The 20,402-nt window shown below is 42.3% G+C and overlaps 1 protein-coding gene across 17 annotated transcripts in view; it reads right to left on the bottom strand.

Annotated features, from left to right (window-relative positions):
* KLHL32 (kelch like family member 32) overlaps nucleotides 1-20,402 on the bottom strand; it is a 494,024-nt gene that overhangs the window by 183,467 nt on the left and 290,155 nt on the right. For 16 of the 17 annotated variants that reach the window (XR_011019321.1, XM_068231202.1, XM_068231188.1 and 13 more), the window contains 2 exons: nucleotides 14,661-14,749; nucleotides 1,708-1,888 (listed from right to left, as the gene is read on the bottom strand). Coding sequence is in view for 16 of the 17 variants with exons in the window: in XM_068231202.1 (XP_068087303.1) it covers nucleotides 1,708-1,888; nucleotides 14,661-14,683 (204 nt within the window). In the remaining variant the exon portion in view is untranslated. Of the gene's footprint in view, nucleotides 1-1,707; nucleotides 1,889-6,681; nucleotides 6,776-14,660; nucleotides 14,750-20,402 lie in introns of all 17 variants that reach the window. The other variant, XM_068231199.1, reaches the window with a different exon arrangement.

The following is a 20,402-nucleotide window of genomic DNA, read 5'->3' as shown; positions in this document are numbered from 1 at the left end:
TCGTCCTGTGTAATACAAGTAACTATGGAAAGATGGATATCATTTTAAAGCTCTCTTTCTCCTCTTTCTGGCGACACCAAAATCGTCGCCCTACACCTTTTAGTTTTCTCTATTTTTGCGATTGAAATCGCGGCCGCGGCAATTTCAATCGCGAAAATAGCGAAAACTAACAGGCGTAGGGCGACAGTTTATATATCATTGGAAAGAGGAGAAAGAGCTTTAAAATGATATCCATCTTTCCATAGTTACATTGTATTACACAGGACGACTTTTTCCTAAAGTCAGCAGCTTCATTCTGCTGAATGGAGCTGCTGACACTGGGGAAAGTGTCGTCCTGTGTAATACAAGTAACTATGGAAAGATGGATATCATTTTAAAGCTCTCTTTCTCCTCTTTCTGGCGACACCTAAATCGTCACCCTACGCCGGTTTATATATCATTGGAAAGAGGAGAAAGAGAGCTTTAAAATGATATGCATCTTTCCATAGTTTCTGCACTGCTCGGAGTCCCTTTAAAGCTGCAGTGGCCTATTTAGTGAAAAAATGCCTGGTCACGGGGGGGGTAATGGGGGGGGGGGTTTAACACTGCAGTCCTTAAGTGGTTAAACAATGTGTATACAATCTATGGCGCAGCTGATGAAAATTATTAAACATGCAATTATTATTAGTCACTGTGTATACTTTTTCCATATGTAGGAAGAGCGCTTTACATTTGGTGGTGGTGGGTGTATACCAGTTGCAGACCCTTGGATTTCAAGGGTGGGTGATTTGGTAATACTTTGTTATAGTGATCTTACTAGAAAAGGAGTCATTTTGTGAAAAATGTAATACATCTTGCTACTTTTCTTGGCATTATCCCAAAGTGGGTGAGTTATTTTTTTTTCCTATTATTTTGCTAAATATCTTCTGCCAGTAGGTGGATCTGGCAATTGTATATATGGGACGTGAAACCTCTATTTACTATACATTTTGCAAGATAAAATGTTTTCTGGCTGTGTGTTTATTCTTTTTACATGTTTAGTTAAAAAAAATCAATACTAAGAAAGGGGAAGCAGAGTGGCACAGCTTCCCATCAGCACAGTCTAGCCAAAAGGTTCCAAGAGATGGCGAAAGTAAGTTATTGTTGATGCTCTATAGGTATGTGGGGTTTACAGAAGGACAGTTTCTTTGATAGTTCATCTTTAAGTCTTTCCTTACTGGTTTGGAGTTTTTTTTCTGTGTCCTTATAAGTATAGAAACCAGAAAATGCCACTGAGCAACAAGAAACTCATCAGTCAGTGGTGTGTACCCAGCAATAAATGATGCCATGAGACATTGAGTGGGTTGGCCAGGAATAAGTCCTTATTAACACACTATGTACGTTGCTGCGCACATTTCGGCAATGCGTATGGTGTGCGACACGCATGAACATCAGAAGTCTATACACTGCACTGTATGACATTCAGACTTCATGCACTGTGCAGCAGTGTGATGTGATATTGCACCACTGCACGGATTTTCGGCCTAACACAACCATGACCCATTCACTCTAGTGAATGGGATCAGCAACGCAAGACAACACAGATTACGTACATTGTGTTTTCCGATCGCACTGCCATCTGTGTTTGCAAGTGTGAACAAGGCCTAAGAGCACTGAAGGAAAAATATAGTTTTGCTTCCTGAATGACAAGAACCTCTGACCTTTAGACCAAAAGCTGCAAAGACTCACCCGGAAGTAATCACTACATGCTGCTAGCACAGCCTTGTGAGCGTGGAATTTCTGTTCTTCAGCAACTAGTGTGACATCACAAAGCATTCCATCATTTCTTTGTTGGTTTAATGCAGACAAAACAGCATCTTTATGTGACATGGAATGGCAATGCCTCTGACCTGTTAGCATTTCTTGAATACTGAAAAACAAGAAGTACTTACATTATTATTACAAATACAGTATTGCTAGACAAAAAGAATATATTCTTTGCTGTCATATATTGTGTGTTGTCATATTAATAAAATGTACCATATATAATTAAAAAAAAAAATAGATAAAGACTATTACACCATGTAGCATTAAAGTCAGGTCATTAAAAACCAAACAAAAAAAACAAAAAACACAACAACCTTGAAAAGCACCATAACTTTAAAATGTTCAAATCACGTGTACTTTCTTCTGTTTTACCACTTTCTGGTTATCAACAAGATAAAAATAAGAGAAATAGGAATAGGGTGATGGCATAACAGGGGGCTTCTGCAGGAAAGAAAAATCACAGGGCTCCCTGTAGCTGAGGCAACCCACATCATTTGTTATTCGGCAGGATCTTGTGCACTCTAATAGCAGCCCTGCACATGAAAAATATTACATATCGCCTTCAGAAATATGCACTAGCTTTGATAATTACAGTGCTGGCTATGTACCACTAATGTGGGTGTAGAAAGAGCAGTTAGGTTATGAGTAAGTTAAAGGAACAATATCACAGTTTTTGTTTTTCCTGAACCCCTTTTATAAGGAGGAGACACTTCTATGGTAATTGTAGTAAAATCATATTTTTATTCAGTGTTCCCCTACTTTACCATACAAACAGTGTCCCATTAAACTCCAGTCAGTGTCCGGCAGTAGGACATAATTATGTGCAGATTCCTGTGTAGCAGAGTCTATAAGATTTCCCCTCCACTGATGGAAGAAATGTGCGGCAACGAGTGTGAAGAGCACTCCTTCTCTGCATGTACTGCATATAGCGCAGAGCTGCCTGTCTGGTGCCCCATAAACCTATGCCTCTGCAGGTTGGGGATCTAGGCGGGGACTTGTGCGTTATGTGTTGCAGTAATCCTTGCATTTCCACAGGAGGCTGCAGTGAGCAGACAGACATATGTTAACCTTTCTCTGTTTTTCCTTGAATTCCAATCTGGGGCACTGCTGTTAGCCTGGCTTGAAAACATACTGTATGTCTGTCTCTATCTCCTTACTTCAGCCTTATGTAAAAAACACGATCAACCGAGGCTCCTTGCAACACATTATCTTTAGTAGGATCTCCAGCACAATGTAGAGAAACACTCTTGTTGCCACAGCTTTCTTCCAGCAGTGGAGGGGGAATATTCTGCCAGCAGCTCTATGAACAGACCTCAGCACATAACAGTGTCCCCTAGGAGTTACATGGGATGCAGTTTGTATGAAAGTAGGGAAAAGATTTTTCACAACAATTACCATTAACCCATTGTGTATCAGCAGTCTCTGGCCCCTTAAGAACCAGAGACCACTGGTACCAGAAAATGGCACCTCCCAGACGAATCCCCGCCGATGTCAAGGTCACAACTCTTCCATCGCCGCAGGCCCTTCTCTCTGCTGTCTCTATGGCAGCAGAGCACTGTCAGCCAGTCAGGAGTTGCTTTCATTGGCTCCTGATGCGGTTTATCAATGTAAGCCAATGTGATTGGCTCACAGTGATCACGTGGTTAGGAGCCAATGAAAGCGGCTCCTGACCTGCTCACAGAGCTGCGGCGGGTGCAAAGTGTCAAGACAGGCAGGAGCAAATGGCAGGGAAGGTGAAATCTACATCCTGTCAGAGCCACGCAGCCACCTGCAGGACGTAGGTTTCTACCAACGCGGTCCGGAAGCGGTAAGGAGTTCAAGAAAAACAAAAGCTTTGATAATGTTCCTTTAAGCTACACTTATGAAGACAGTCAGGCGCACAGGCATGATGTGACTATCCTCGCAAAAATGCAGTAACTGTGTTAGGTATGTGCAGCACTCGTCGCAGCCCAGCTTTGAGCAAATGGCTATGGAGGTAGGACTGTAAGGAGAGATCTCTTGCACCAACCTTTCTTAGGCCTAACGTAGATGGACATTTTTTAAAAACCTGGAAAGCATATGGCTTGTATGTGTTTATTCAGGCTTTTAATTGTACTTTTATTGTACATTTGGGAGCACTTTTCCAGCTTCTTAAGCAGATGTTTTAGCACCTGAAAACGCTATAGATGTGCATGTGCAGTAAGGATGTATGGCCGGGTTTGCACACATTTCTACTTTGTTTTTTGGTGCCCAAATGATGCATACAGCATCTATTTAGACACCCTTAAATGCAACATCCTTAAAAACCTCTTGAGTATGTTGCCACACCAGCATAAATGGAGCTTTTACACAAGAAAGGGTTTGAGAGCTATCATTAAGCACTGAGAAAATAAAAATACACTTTAAAATGTACCTGAACGGACATGCAGAGATAAACATGTGTGCATAGTGTACTAGTTCTACACATAACTTGTCTAAGGGCTCGTTTCCACTAGTGCGGCGTGCGTCTCGTAGACGCACGCCGGCACTGAGCGGGTGGGCGGGATCGCAGGCGATTCCCATCAGCCGTGCCATGCACGGCTATGGGAATCGCAGCCTCCGCCGCGAATTCTGTGGGGGTTTCCGGCTGAATCGCTACTGCAAGCGATTCGGCCGGCGGCGCCGTTATCCCCTATGGCAGAGTTTCCCCGCGCGATTTGCCTGCGGGGAAACTCTGCGGATTCGCGGCCGTTTCCGCGAGAGTGGAAACGGGCCCTGAAGGTACCTTTCTATTTTCTTGCATTACAAAATTTAAAAAAAATCTAATGTTTTTATCTATGAAAATGTGGCAGTCAAATTCCACTCTACAGAAGGCAAAATACTTTTATGAGAGTGTGAAAACACTGCTGATAACACTTTGGTGCTTAAAAGTTCAAAGAGTCATAATGGTTTGCACTTAAATGAAGCAGATTTGATGCTAGTCTACTTTAGGGGACCCATAAGGAATGCTCATAAGGCACGGTTCTCCAATCTCAGTACCCTCTAAAGCACAAAGAGTTGTGATTGGCAAAAATAGTGTGTGCGTAGTTTACTACAACCTACTGATAATGTAGCAGTTCAAGAGGGTAACGTCCACCAAATCACGTAAACTGAATTTCCCTAGGTTTCCTTCTGGGTCACCTAAAGTAGACTAGTGCCGTATATTTTACATCAGACTGTAATGGCTGCTGTTTAGAATTCAAGTCTTAGCAATTTAGCCCTTAAGCTGAAAATACAAATATGAGCCTATGTTCTATTTTACTAATTTTCAATATATCATTAGTGCCACACATACAATGAATTATCTCATAAGTTTATTTTCAGTTCAGGTATCTCTTAAAGACCCAGAAGGGTCCTAAAATGTAATAGTGGAGACATGTCAATGCAACCATTATGGTGCCCTGATACTCACAAGCCAAGGGAGCAGGCACACCTCAGAAGCCCCACACATGCATGGAGTGGAGGCCAACACGTAAACGTAATAAAGGCACCTGGTAAAAAAAAAGCATCGGAGATAGCCGCTAGTAAAATATCGGCAAAGATTACCGATATTCTCCTAAAGTAAAATATCGGTAATATTTACTGATACTTTACTATGTTGTAACCTAGCCCTATTCTCACACAGAGCCCTCCCTCTTAATGCCTAACACTAACCGATCCCTCCTGGTGCAGCCTAAAACTAAGGACCCCCAGGTGGTGCCTAACACCACGGACCCCTCAGGTGGTGCCAGTCTAACACTATGTAAATGTGACGTAGTGCCTTACAATAAGGGCCCCTCAGGTGGTGTCTAACACAAAGAACCCCCCAACACTAAGGACTCTCTAGGTGGTGCCTAACACTAACCAAGCCCACCGAATCCCCCCCGTGTTGCCCAACACTAAAGAACCCTGCAGGTAGAGCCTAAAACTAAGGACCCCCTGGAGCCTAGCACTAAAAGCCGTGATTAGCGGCAATGAAGTGAAATTTGGGCACCAGAGGCCATCAATAAAAAAGCGGGAATCAGGGCTACCTGAAAGCAAATTGCGGCTACCTACAGCAACACCCTTTCCTGTTTTGAGGCCAGCATAACCGAGGCACCTGCGAGTATCAAGGACTAATAGTGGACACAGTGATATACCTATATCACTACTTTTTGGGTCCCTTCAGGGACCTTTAAGCTTTAGGGCTCTTTCACATCATAGATCTTTTCCTGCATTTTGACGCAAAGTCAAAACTTTGCATTAACCAAGGTAAAATGAAAGTCCATACACTTTCATTTTACCTTTCACATCTAATGCTTCGTTTTGGTGCGCTGCGGTTCAAACGCATCCAGGAGCTTTTAATCGTCCAGACCTGGCGTTTTCCCGTCGGGTGAATTATAACTAACGCTGCTAATCAGCATTGCACCGCAATATCCCGACGACACGCCGCAGGCTATTCAATGCGTGCAGGGGATCAGCTCTTGCCAGCGTTTTCTAATGTGAAAGAAGCCTTAAAGGTAGATAAACGTTTTTTTATAAGGCTTCTTTCACATTAGGAAACACGTGCAGGAGCCGATCTCCTGCACAAGTTGAATAGCCTGCGCGTGTCGTCAGAATGTTGCGGTGCAACGCCAATTAGCAGTGGTAGTACTAATTCACCAGATGGGAAAACGCCGGTTCCGGACGATTAAAAGCTCCCGGGTGTGTTGAACTGCAACGCACCAAAACGCAGCGTCGGATGTGAAAGGTAAAATGAAAGTCTATGGACTTTCATTTTACCTTGGTTAACACAAAGTTTTGACAAAGCACAGAAAAAAAAAAAGATCTAATGTGAAAGAGCCCTAAGCAGGGACAATTTAGAACAGCAGAGAAGGCTAATTTTCCAGTCTGATTTTATGTGGCCAGTTTGGGCAATAATGATACAATGTTTGTGCTTACTGTTTCTGGAGATCACTCCCATGGGTTTGGTTAATTGCTACCACAAGATGGAAGCTACTCTGTTGATCTCAGCAACTTCATTTCAAAGATAAGCCTACACACAAATAACCCCAGTAACATAATTAGTGGCTGATAAAACAAAATGCAAAAAAAAACAAAAAAAAACATCCTACCAATTTTGTCCTCACACCATTTGAGAACCCACATTTTTTCCTCGCTATGTTATATTTACACAGTTCCTAACCTCTTTGTAATGTTCTGATAGTTGGAGATACCATTCAGAGAGAACTTAATCTGCATATTCACATTATGGGGTTGATGCACTAAGCAGGAGTAATATTGCTGTGCGCAGACAGTGCAATGCTCATTAGTAACATGCATTACCATAGCAAAACTCGCAATTCTCAAGTATTACAAGTCACGCTGACAGTGTAACTTCTGGTACACTGCTGTCAGAAGTACCAGTAATATTGCCATGCACTGTCTGCGCATGGCAAAATTACTGCATCTTAGTGCATCAACCCCTATCTGTATTGAATAACACCTGTGCTACAACAAAGGCATAACACAATGCACATAGTGCATAAAAAAAAGTAAATGAATAAAAGCATGTTCATTATTTTATAATAGAAGATGTTGGTGCTTTAAGAATCAATGACAATAATAATATTAAAAATAATAAAAACAACAAAAACACATTTTCAAAATGAAGCCAGCAATAGCATTTTTCACTTGGTACAGGACTCTTTTACTGCATATGCAAGCTATATTGGAGCAGAACTTTTACATTAAGAATGACATCTGCCTATTGACCTTCTCTAAAATGAACCATGAAATCAGCTGACAGCATGTAAATTATATTTAAGAACAATAATCAAATGCTAAAGCAGAAGTGGAAACCGTGCTGCATCTCAGACCATCCATGAGTTTACAAATGGATCCGATAATATGCTGCTCAAAACTTAATTACATGTATGCAAGGAAACAATTAACAGTTAAATATAAATTATCTACATCTTAACTACAGTAAATGTGTTTGGAGCTTCAGAATTCTATTATAATCTTACCTTAGCTGACATTTGCAAACTTGTAGTTACAAAATGAACTAATTTGCTTCTTATATACAATTTTATCCTCATCACCAATGTAAGCTGTATGATGTGAGGGTGCGTTTTCACACGATCAATTCAGTGGCGGTGAGGAGAACACAGGAAGCCATTGCTGGATTGCTAGGTACACTTAGAATTTGGCAATTGCACAATGAATTACCGTGTTTCCCCGAAAATAAGACACTGTCTTATATTAATTTTTGCTCTAAAAGATGTGCTAGGGCTTATTTTCAGAGGATGTCTTATTTTTTGGCAAACACTGGTAGTTTTCCTATACAAAATGCACATACTGTATGCCATGTGCAACATACACAGAGATTGTAGTTTGCAGATATTGGCTATCAATTACAAGAAATTAATTCTGCTGATCATGTAATTAAGAGTCTATTTCTTGCAGGCAGAGAACTCTGTCAGGCTCCCCAGAGCTATGATAGGATAAGCTGTGTGTCCTGGGAAGAGGTGAAGATGCAGTGGCGTAGCTAAGGAGCTGTGGGCCCCGATGCAAGTTTTACAATGGGGCCCCCCAAGCACTCTATACATAACAATTGATACGGTGCACCAAAACCTGCCAATGGCAACTACAGAGTCAGAGGTGCAAGAAAGGGATGGGAAACAGTTTGTTAATGATTACCATTATTCAAAGTATCTATAGAAGTGATTATTATGAGCACAGGACCAATAGAGAGCTAATAAAGTAGTTGAGGGAGGGCCCTTCGGGGCCCCTCTGGCTCAAGGGCCCCGATGCGGTCGCTACCGCTGCACCCCCTATTGCTACGCCCCTGTGAAGATGTGAAGTGCTGCTGATGCTTATCACACAACAGATCAGAAGGGCTGGCTCCAACAAAAACACAAATTGACTGACACATATATAGGACTGTGTAGAACTCACATTATACTGCTTCTCTCCTGTATCCAGGCTTTGTATTGAGCATGACTTGCTGGTGTAATGTGGGCTGCTGCCTAGCTAGGGCGGATGTCTTACATCCCAAGCATTCTTGAAATTCCTGCTAGGTTTTATTCTCAGGGGATGTCTTACTTTAGGGGAAACACGGTAAGTCATCTCTAAATAGCTATTGTTGCGAGACCCCATCATCCCGTCGGCAAAACCAGTGTGGTGGTTCTTGCTTGAAGCCTTTCTGAAGGAGACCCAAGCTCTACGGCTAACTCCAACAGTGTTGCCATGGCCAAATAGGCATAGAAAGGTCACCACTTTTGCCAATTTTAACATGGCATAGTAAGGGATATGATGGAGGACAGTGGCAGACATAATGGGAGAACTAATACTGGTAGCATTCCTTGGGAGGGGGCATGGGGGATAGGATGATGGCACTAATTAGGTGGCATAGTGGGGGACAAAATGGTAACACTAGCTATTAGGTCACTTAGTATGTTCCTCAAACGACCATTATGTCCCCCATAACTTATTGACATAATTATATTTTTTGAATTTTTTTAAAGTGCTGTACCTGGTCTCTTGTTATGAAGGCAATGCACCAGGGAAGTATGCAATACACATAACCTGTTCTGATGGTTACTTACTTGGCTCTCACCTGTCTTTTCCTGCCACTGTTGTCACCAAAAGTGCCAAGGACAGATGGGGTTAAAGATAACCTGAACTGAAGCTCAGGTTTAGAAACACATACTTACCTAAGGAGAGGAAAGCCTTTGGATGCTAATGAGGCTTCCCATGGCCTCCTCTGGTCCCCCTATTGCCACTTGTGGACCCGCCAGCTTATCGGGGCCATGTGCCTCTTCTAACACGAGTGTGTCCATGCTGCAGCTGCGCAAATACGATGGCTGCGTTCTTGCTTGAAGAGGAGCCTTGTCCTTGTTGCCAATCTTTTAAAGTGTCCACAAGCAGCAATGGATGACCAGAGGACTCCTTGGGAAGCCTCATTAGGATCCAGAGGCTTCCCCCTTCTTAGGCAAGTATGTGATTTTATACTCAAGCTTTGGCCGGGAATTACCAGAACGTATTATAAGAGAGTTATTGGCAACAGGGCCAAATTTTTACTTCTCAGCACCCAAGGCCCGCTGCCACCAATCTCCCCCTCTCCTCCAGCACCCACTCAATAGCATTCTGTCCAACACCCTGACTGGTTTGCAGGAGGAAATGCCTATTTTAATGACCCATGTATACGTGTGTATGTTTTCTCTCTGAAAAACTATGAATGATTGTTGTTCCTGTCATAGCAGTGAGTCCCTAATGCCTGGTACACACCATGCAATTTCCCATTAGATAGATGGATAGAAACTATATTCTGATCACTTCTATACAAAGTCAATTAGAAAAACGATCAGAAATCAGATTGGACCTGTCAGAAATAAACAATTTGACCAGTCTTTCTTATGGGAAATTGCATGGTGTGTACCAGGCTTTAAGTAGTCTGCTCTCCTGTAATCAGATACATGTTGCTTAGCTATCAAAAGGCAATTTTTTTTTACTGAATGATTCTTTCACAGATTTATTTTTTTACGAACACTTTTTTAGGCTAACACGGTACAAATACTCTACTGCAGTACTTCTACCTTTAAAGTGAGCCAGCATGCAAGATTTAGCTTAGAAGGGGCTGCCATGCATTTCTCTAGGGGGAAAAAAAAACGTATCTTTCTGTTTAAGATTTGCAGTCCAGGGGGGTAGAGAGGAGAAGGAATGGCTCAGGTCATTAACAGAGTTTGACCAGCTATAAACTGTTCAGCTCAGCTTGAGTTGTAAAGTGGAGCTGATAATCATTAAAATGTTTATCTTACGGGATCAGAAATTTTGTCTACAACCAGAGTTACAGGTTGCCCAGCAAGCACATGGTGAACCAGGTTTCTCTACAGCCCTGGCACTAAACTTAAGCTTGTGTGTTCAGGAGATGGCACTGGTCATCACACACCAGGAAGTAAGGAAAATGCAAGAGCTCTGGAATTCTGACTGTGTTCATCAACTGGTCTTTTGATGTTCATGTTATATTTCTCCTGCATTGATCTTTCATGAAGCTACCATATTTCATGATTAAAAAAATTGTATTACTCTGTCCAGGTAACATTACTTGCCTAAGGCTTGTGGTAATTTTGAAGGCTGGCATGTTAGCACTTATGTGGCGAGATTTTAGCTGCACCTTTTATATGCAGTAGATATATTAATGACAATTCAAAGCCTGAAGTGAAAATCCTGTAGTAAATGAGGTAAATAGAGCTGAATAGACTAAGGAAACCATTTTCAGCATCCAAAAGGTAATTTAATGACAAAAAACACTGAAAGTGCGGTTTCCATAGCAACATCTGTAATGAATGGACAGAGCCAGAAATGATAAAATTAGTGCTGATGGTCTTCTTCAAACTGAGGCCTGAAAAGCCTTTTTTACAAGCCCCCAATGCCTACTATCGAATATTATTATATGCATTTCACAGAAAGTTACCATGCCAGCAAGTGCAGCTCCGCAGTTGTAGTGATGTGGCCTGGCAGTTTGATATGTGCCGTATCATCCATGGGTTTCATGTGGTCAGGGACGGATCTAGGGGGGAGCAAGCGGGTCTCTTGCCCCAGGCGCAGTTTGTTAAATTCTTAAAAAGGCGGCAAAATGTGGATGGGGAATGGCAGTTTAGGCGCCAAAACCTGACCTTGCCCCAGGCGCAACTTGGGGCAACTTGGTCTAGATCCGTCCCTGCATGTGGTTGCAAGTAACCAGGTGCTTGTGGGAGGATAAGAGCTGATGATAGGGGCTTCAGACGCCTCTGCATTTCTAATGCCCCAGGAGAACCACGAATCTGGCATGTATTGCCCCAGACTGATATTCTTGAGAAGTACCTCACATACTGTATTTCTAATTGTGTTGTAATAGGAATCTCTGAATTGGCATCAGCAGGATCAGGACAGGTCTCTTTTTTTGCTATGTGGAAAACAAGCTTCTACTGTATATACAAGTGTCATGAACTACCAAATGCATTGCAACTCTGGTCCTGATAGGAGAGCGTGACAGGACAAATGTGGCACTTTCTGTTTCAAAATGACTGAGAGAAGATACAATCTGAAATAGCAACAATTTGTGCAGAATTTTGCTCCGTTGAAGTATTCTTCTCTTCATATCAACTGAGATCTTAATTTACATATTCTAGAAATAGGTTTCTAATTTAGATGACACGTACCGGTAATTGAAACAATACATTCCTCATCACAACTATGTAAACTGTTATAACAGTGTTCCACTTATATTATGTTAACATTCTAACACCCTGTAGAAATGAATGAATAGACCAGCTTACACTTACTCAGCTGGGTCTGACAATACAGGTCAGGCTGCTGGTCACACTGTATCGGGAAACCCTGTTATGTGTTGCCAGCAGGAATCTTAACTGCAGGTCAAATCTCTGTATAAAACCTAATCTCAAAGAATCTATGTAGTTTGCCAAATATCTGAATGTATCTAAACAGAGCACAGCAGTATAGCTGTAACAGCTCCAGACCTTTATGCCTTACAACACTGCACATTCCCGTTTCCTCATTATGCTTGTGTCACTTTATGCCTCTCCGCTCATAACAGCAGACCACAAAAAGAAACAATAGCATCTAAAAAGCTGATCCATTATGTAAAGCGAAGCATCGCTGTGATATGCACTCCTGTATGCTGGTTGGCTCGTCCAAATCACATGATGATTAAACATGTGACTTGGCAGACCATGGAGGGGGTGGGACAATATCCTAATCCCCTCTAAAACATATCCAGAATGGTTAGTAGGAGTTTGAGTGAAGGTCAGCCACCTGAGTGGGAGGGACTTCTTTGGAAGTGAATGCAAGCTCTTCTTGAAATGAACAGGCTCCTAATGAGAGAGAGAGAGAGAGAGAGAGAGAGAGAGAGAGAGAGAGAGAGAGAGAGAGAGAGAGTGTGTGTGGATCAGACAGGCATGTTGGGGGCAAAATGTGGCTGGATAGTGTACCAGTTAATAGCACTGCCCTTGACAAAGAAGGCCAGGGTTTGAATACTAGCTGAAGCCAGAACCTATTCTGTAAGGCGTCCTTGGGCAAGACTCTCTAACACTGCAGGGTGGCCTATTGATCAGCCCTTCATGGCTGCAGTTTTCAAGCACTTTGAGTCTGGAAGGAATAAAGCATTATACAAATGTTAGCATTATTATTATTATTACTATGTACTATTAACAGATCCCCAGCTGATTCAGTAAAGCTGAACAAGCCAGACAAAATCAATTATTTGGCCAGCAAAGGGATATCATGGATAGCATTTTGCCCCTTGTGGCACTATGGTTACATAGTTATTTGCATAGCTAATGCTATTTTAAATGTACATTATTAAATCATACAAAATGAGAAGCCCCTCCCACTCAGGGTAACTTACATAAAACACTTAGAAATAAAGAGAACAGAAAGGTTTAGCTGCAATATTCACAAACTGAATTGGAACATCAACACCGCTCTTAATTGTCATCATGGAAAAAGCTTAAAATGTAAAATATCCCTGCAAACTCCAATGCAGCTCCAGTGCAAGTGCAATATATTAACTGAGACTTATTAACTTCCTATCCAGCCCATCCAGACATTCAGGTTGGGTGACCAGGGGAACAATGCCATTGAAAGATATCGACCCACATGCATATTGCAAGGGGAATGGGTGGCCATATATAACCCTCTTGTAGAGCACAGTACTCCCAATGTTGAGGGACTCGAGACTCATTCTTACCCCTAGTCCACAAGAGAAGATAAGGGTAATGGCACATGGGTCTGGTGGTACTATCTACTCACCTCCTTAAAAAGGATACCTGAAAGCAAATTTTGGAAAAACAAAATAGATACCTACCTCAGTAGAGGGGACTTACAGAGGCTTCCCCTATCCTCCTCAAGCTCGCCTTTCCAGCGCTGGGACACTCTGAACCTATTCAACAAGGGCTTGTTGAATAAGGTCACGCGGCCATAAAGAAGAGGGTCCCAACAACCATTGGTGGGCTGCCAAAAGATTAGAGAAGCTTCTGGAGGATCCAGAGGCCTTACTCCTCTGTAGTAGGTATCTATTATTTTATTTTGCAAATTCACATGATTGCTTTAGAAAGGTAATTGGTTCAAAGGAGTCATTTCTGACAAATTAGCCAATTGCCATAATGGTTAAAAAAGGACATTGACAAATGGATTTTTTTTTTTTTTAAATGAAAAAAAAACACAAATTATATTTTAAAAAATCATTTAAATTCAGTGTCATAAGTTGAACTATTATTTTAACATTCTTCTCTTCTTTTCTTCTTCTTTTCATTTGTATTCCTTCTTCCTTGATTGCAGAATACCTGCCCAGACCTAAACAAAAGCTCCTGCATCAGCATATATGAATTTCCTGCTGAGGCTTCCCATTGGTCCATTTCTATGGACTATTTGGTCCATTCTTTTGACAAATTCACACAAACCCTGGCAGGAACTTAAAACTCAAGTTTCCCCATCAGGTTTATTTGAATTTTATGCTGAGAATTCCCACTGGTGCTTATTAATGCAGGCAGCAAACAATGGTCGGAGCTGTGGAACAGCATTTAGCAGTCAAGCATGAAGAAGTGCAGAAGAAAAGAATATTTCAAAATTGTCCGTTTTAATAAAATAACGTTTAAAAATCCATGAAATTTTGATCAACACTGATCATTTAATGTATCGCTATCTACTGGCTGTATACAGGCATGTATGCTTCTTTATATGGAGAAATGAAAAAAAATAAAAAACATTTTAAAACCAACTCATTTCTAAAGTCTGTACTGTAATGTTTAACCAAGCAAAACAGGCAAGGCTTTCAATTCACATCTGCCTGACTAACCTGAAAGAGGTTTCAGTTAAGTACAGCCTAAATGAGGATGACAAGCATTGAAAGTTTCGAGAGAAGTGCAAGGCACATTTACCTGAGGCATATCTCAGAAGGCATTGTCTAAGTTGGCTCCTCTGAATCTTCACGCTTACGAATTACAGAAAGAACAAGCAAGCATTACAGCTGCAAAAAAAGAAAAAAAATACACCAATGAATTATAAATACATAGATATTAAATGTAATTTTCGAGGCTTGCTATTATATTATACTCAGAGCAAGGCCTTGTACATGTTGCTGTTGCAAAGTACATATATATAATGAACTAAACTCAGATTTCTGAAACAAGTCGTTTTCTTTTTTGTTAATCACGACTGTGCTTTCCAGATCAAACCTTATCAACTTTGCTTAGATCAGGAATGTCAAACTCATCACATAAGGGGCCAAAATACAAAAAAATACAGTCTAAATTGCAGGCTAAAGTATTTGTTGAGATTTAGTATGTGGTAGTCTCCATTGAGCCCCCTAAAATGTTAGAAGCAATAGCTCGATGTGGCCACTGTCACTGGATTGCAACTCTAAGTAGGAAGACAGCATGATGTAAGTTGCAGTCAAAGAAAGGAGGAAATGGAGAGTATCAACCTGTGCTCTTTTACTTTACTCTATGAAAATGCTTACAACAAACTGGAAGCTACATGTATTGTACAATGCTTAGGCAGGTGGATGATAGGGGTGGCAGCACCAAACCGCTAACAGCTTTTTTGCTAAAAAGAACAGTTGCTCACAGCTTTTGGAGGTATGGATGAGAAGGGGAAAGTCACAGCGATTTTAAATGCGTATAGCACATTCACGCCAATTGTAGCATTTTCGTGTACCAGTATTTGAACAGCATGGGGAGGGTGCATGTTTGTGGTCATCATATATTTAGCACAGGTTGGTTCTCTTCTTTTCTGCCTTTCTTTTACTACTTGCAATCAACGTTTAAAGCTCTCACAGGTCATATAAAATGGTGAGGCAGGCTGTAATCGGCCTGCGAGCCTTGAGTTTGACATCTGTGGCTTAGATATAGAAAAAGACTAATGGTGGCCACTAATGATCCAATCGATTTCATCCAATTTTACCAAAACTATGAAGTGTAAAGGTAAATTGAGTGAATATATTGAATGGATAATATAGGCAGTCCCTTATATTACATAGAAATGGTAGAATTGGATGAAAAAGATTGGATCATTAGTGGCCATCATAACTCTATCCCCGCTTATTAGCATGTTCCCACTTCCAGACAATGACTAGTGCTTAACAAGGGTCCAACAGAGTGAAGAGAAACTCCCTCATGCATACAGTAGACCTGTGCGCCTCCTCCCCTACTCAAAGTGACAGGAAAACTCGTCTGCAAGTCAGAAAAAGTTTATACTAAGAAGGTCCATGTAGGCCAGGGGTTCAGAACCTTTTTGACTGAGAGAGCCATAAACACTACATATTTTAAATGTAATTCTGTGAGCGCCATATAATGTGTTTCAAACTGGCACAGTGTGCATGCACAGCAGAGGGCTCACGTCCCTGTTGCCATGGTGATGTGTACACAGTTGATCCCCGGGCAGCGGAAGTGTCAGACACGTCTTCAGCTTCTCTTGGGTTTCAGCAACATCAGCAATTTCCCCAAAAGCCAGACAGGAGAAATACTGACTAACAGCTTGTACAATTAGCTAGCTAATAAGTCACTGTACCTGACAAGGATCCAGGATGGGACAATTGGAGCAGCTGTTAGTTTTGGGGGGAGCGTGAGTAAGTTAGTAGTGCATGCTACAGCGGTAACATGCCTACTTTGAAAATTTTACTTGCGCTGCTACGCTAAGCTGCGCTGCTTGATCAGTGTAGCTTAGTGAATCAACCCCTACTGATTTGTCTGTGAGCCAGATGTAGCCATAAGAGCCACATATGGCTCCCGAGCAGAGCCGAGACAAGGTCCTTCAGCACCCAAGCCTGAGACAGCAAAGTGCACCCCTCCATCCTTCCCACCCCAGCCGTCACACAATAATTGCTATTAGACTAAGAGGCCCAAAATCCCCAACACCTTAATCTCTAGTTATCTGGCTTGCAGTCACTGCTATGTACGCCCTTTTCTTATTTCTTTGTGCTTCAAACACAATTGGGAATGACAGCAGAATTGTGCGCCCCCTCCTGCACTGCGCCCTGAGGCTGGAGCCTCTTCAGCCTCTGCCTCGGCCCTGCTCCCGAGCCATAGGTTCCCTACTCCTGATGTAAGCATTACCCCAGCTAATAAAAAAAATCTCACACACCAGACAAAGATGCAAAGACTAATATATATTCAATACTTAAAACTCCTGCACACAAGGTAAATGCCAAGGGATTATTGTCAGAAGAAAATGGTGAGCTTCTGAAAGGAACTGATGGCAAGGTAACTATGTAATGTTCATTTGAAGTTACCTCGTGTTTATTTTAAATATATTTTTACTCAGTACAGGTTCTCTTTAAGTCATGTTGTTTTAATAGAGGCTTTTGTATCTTGGACAATGTCAGTTGAGTCAATTTTATGAACCGCCTCTCATAAAGTACATTGTTAACCACCCTGGCGTTCTATTAAGATCGCCAGGGCGGCTGCGGGAGGGTTTTTTTTTAAATTAAAAAAAAAACTATTTCATGCAGCCAACTGAAAGTTGGCTGCATGAAAGCCCACTAGAGGGCGCTCCGGAGGCGTTCTTCCGATCGCCTCCGGCGCCCAGAATAAACAAGGAAGGCCGCAATGAGCGGCCTTCCTTGTTTTGCTTACATCGTCGCCATAGCGACGAGCGGAGTGACGTCATGGACGTCAGCCGACGTCCTGACGTCAGCCGCCTCCGATCCAGCCCTTAGCGCTGTCCGGAACTTTTTGTTCCGGCTACGCTGGGCTCAGGCGGCTGGGGGGACCCTCTTTCGCCGCTGCTCGCGGCGGATCGCCGCAGAGCGGCAGCGATCAGGCAGCACACGCGGCTGGCAAAGTGCCGGCTGCGTGTGCTGCTCTTTATTTGATGGAAATCGGCCCAGCAGGGCCTGAGCGGCAGCCTCCGGCGGTGATGGACGAGCTGAGCTCGTCCATACCGCCCGGCTGGTTAAACAACATTTTTGGCCTTGGTAGGCAGGCGTACCTCAGCTCCTACCAATAGAACAGCTCTAATGCTTCCCAGATTTTAATCATTTGTAGAGATTAGAGCTATAATTGTGTTTGAAACAACATCTTAGACACCCAAGTAAATATAGCCAAAACCAGGATGCAGTATTTCAGTGGCTGAAGAGATTAAAGAGTTAGGCAATAAAAAATAAAAAAAGTTCAGAACTTCTAGGCCCGGTTCACACTGACATAAAAAAACATTCAGAATGAATCCTAATGGATGAGAGTTAACCTATGGATTTGTTCACATCCATCCATTTGAACAGATCCGTTTCGCACGATCTGCAGCAATTTTTCCGGACCGCTGAGCCCAGCAAAATGGAAACACATCCTGAAGCCCTGCATTGCGGGCAATGAGAAAACAGACCGTTCTAAACATGCACTTTGGGGGTGGTGGGGGTGGTGGTGGTGGTGGTGTGGGGGGGGGGGGGGGTGATGGGGTTGGAGAAATAGAACAGAAGCAGCTGAACGGAAATGGAGTAAAAACAGATCCGATCGACCAGTGATCAGATCCGCTTTCACGGATCAGTTTGCCACTTAATTGCAAGTGTGAACCAACAAGTTTCATAATAAGTTATTTTAAGTATTTTAGCAATGATATTGAAAGCCAGAATTTAAGGGGGGGGGGGGGGTGGAGGGGAGTTCTTGATAGGTACAGTAGCTAGATACTAATCTAGCAGAGCTAAATGGAAAAGGGCAACATAGGTCTTTTCATAAAATGTTCTAGGAATCCTATTTTTTTGTCATGTGCTTCACCTACTGCAAGTGGAAATGCACAGGTTGTTCATGCAATAACAGAAAATGAGAAAGTAAAACTCCTATTGCTCTAAGACTCTTATTAAAATGCAATGAGATGTACTGCAAATGGAACACTTAGTGGAAGTGTGTTCACACGCCTTTTCACTGTAAGTGTAATCTAATGAATTAACCCTGCATATATACACTAAAGGTACCTAGTGATGCAGGATATAGGCAAATCTTCTAGCTGAAAGTTTTTCTGCCACAAGCCTGACATGAGTTCTTGCCATAAACATTTACACTCAGTATATTCATCTCCATGCAAAGAGGAAAGCAATGGAGAATTACCAGTGCCAGCTGTCTCTGCAGAAAAAAAAATGATGCCCATATAGCAAGGCCAAGGTCAGCCAAGTGTAAGAAGTGATGGGGTGCTACTCAAACTACTGTAAATGGATCGGTAGAGAGATGATCTTCTGCTGTCAGCAGACATTTTAATGGAAGCAAAAGCATATATACATTAGTAAATTTGCACTGCTAGAGCACAGGTGTCAAGCATCCTCAAGAGCCATAGCCATGCCAGTGTTTAGGATGGAGAGATAACTGGAGAAATGTGTTCTATTTTATATACCACACCTTTCCTAATTTAACCTCTTCGATTAATTTTGGTTGTGCCAAAAATGTGTGAGGACCTTGGCCCTCCAGGATGGGAGTGCTATGTACTAACCTCATAATACAGGGAGATGGATCCAGCGACGTCTCCCTGAAGACTAGCGCTCCCCCAATCCATCTTCCTCCATCGTCCGGCTGGTGGGTATATGCGGTTACACGACGAGCGTAACGAGTCTTCAAGCAATGATGGTACTTTTCACAGGAGTCATCGGGGATCTTAAACATCCAATGCGCCTTGACGGTTGTTATCGCTAAGCGACGTTCGCGTGATCGTGCACCTGTACCCACGTCACAAGATCGCAAAAAAAGACCACTTGGCACTCCCAAACAAAAATCACCAGTCATCAGGAAAATTGTTAGTAAAAAAAAATCGCAAGGTGAGTACGGCTTGTAGCGAGCGCCGTAATTACAGCACAGGAGATTTGGGTGCAGCTGGTGCCACCATAGGCCGTAATAGGAATTACGGCTATAGTGGCGCACACTGAATAACTTTGCCACCGTCAGAAGATAGAGCAAAAGTTACATTTAAAACACTGCAATTTGGCCTCCAGCAATAGCAGGAAGCCGAATTACATCATTCCCCACTATCCCCACTATCCAAATGCTGCTGCTGATCCCAGACAATACACATCGCTCTCAGCCAGTGTGAAGAGGAGCCTGACTCCCACTTCCTTTGCAGGAAATTTTGCACAGCAGCACACAGATCTTTGCCTCCGAGCAAACGTTGCCTTGATAAAAGGGTCCTACGCGGCTCCGAAACGTTGGCCATATTTATTACATGGAACTAATAAAGATTGACTTTGGATGTGCCAGCTCTTTTCCTTGTTGGTATTGGATTTCTTCTCAGCAGACCAAAGATTTGCATATTCAAGCACAGTTAATTATTGCTCATGTTCAGCATCTGCCAGAAAAATAAAGCAGAGATCTAAAAAGTTAAAAACTTTTTTTTGTCTCATTACTCATACTATATAATGTAAAGAAAAAAGTCAAATGGTAAAGAAAGAGCAAGGTGTGCCTATGTTCTTTTGCTTGGCCCTTACTCCCAGAAGGATCTTAAAACAGAAAAAAAAAAAACGTGATCCTAAGCTTTGCATTACACAGCTGGAACAGGTGACTAGGCAAACTGTTTACTGTGAAAGATAGGAAACGCGGAACACAGAAATACGTTTTCTCAGGAACAGTCATTAACCACTTGAGGACCTAGGGCTTTCTACCCCTTAAGGACCGGCCACTTTTTTTCCATTCAGACCACTGCAGCTTTCA

The sequence above is a fragment of the Hyperolius riggenbachi genome, chromosome 4, assembly GCF_040937935.1.
Source record: "Hyperolius riggenbachi isolate aHypRig1 chromosome 4, aHypRig1.pri, whole genome shotgun sequence".
Lineage (NCBI taxonomy): Eukaryota > Metazoa > Chordata > Amphibia > Anura > Hyperoliidae > Hyperolius > Hyperolius riggenbachi.
The sequence above is the reverse complement of the archived record's forward strand: the minus strand, read 5'-3'. Positions and strand labels throughout refer to the sequence as shown.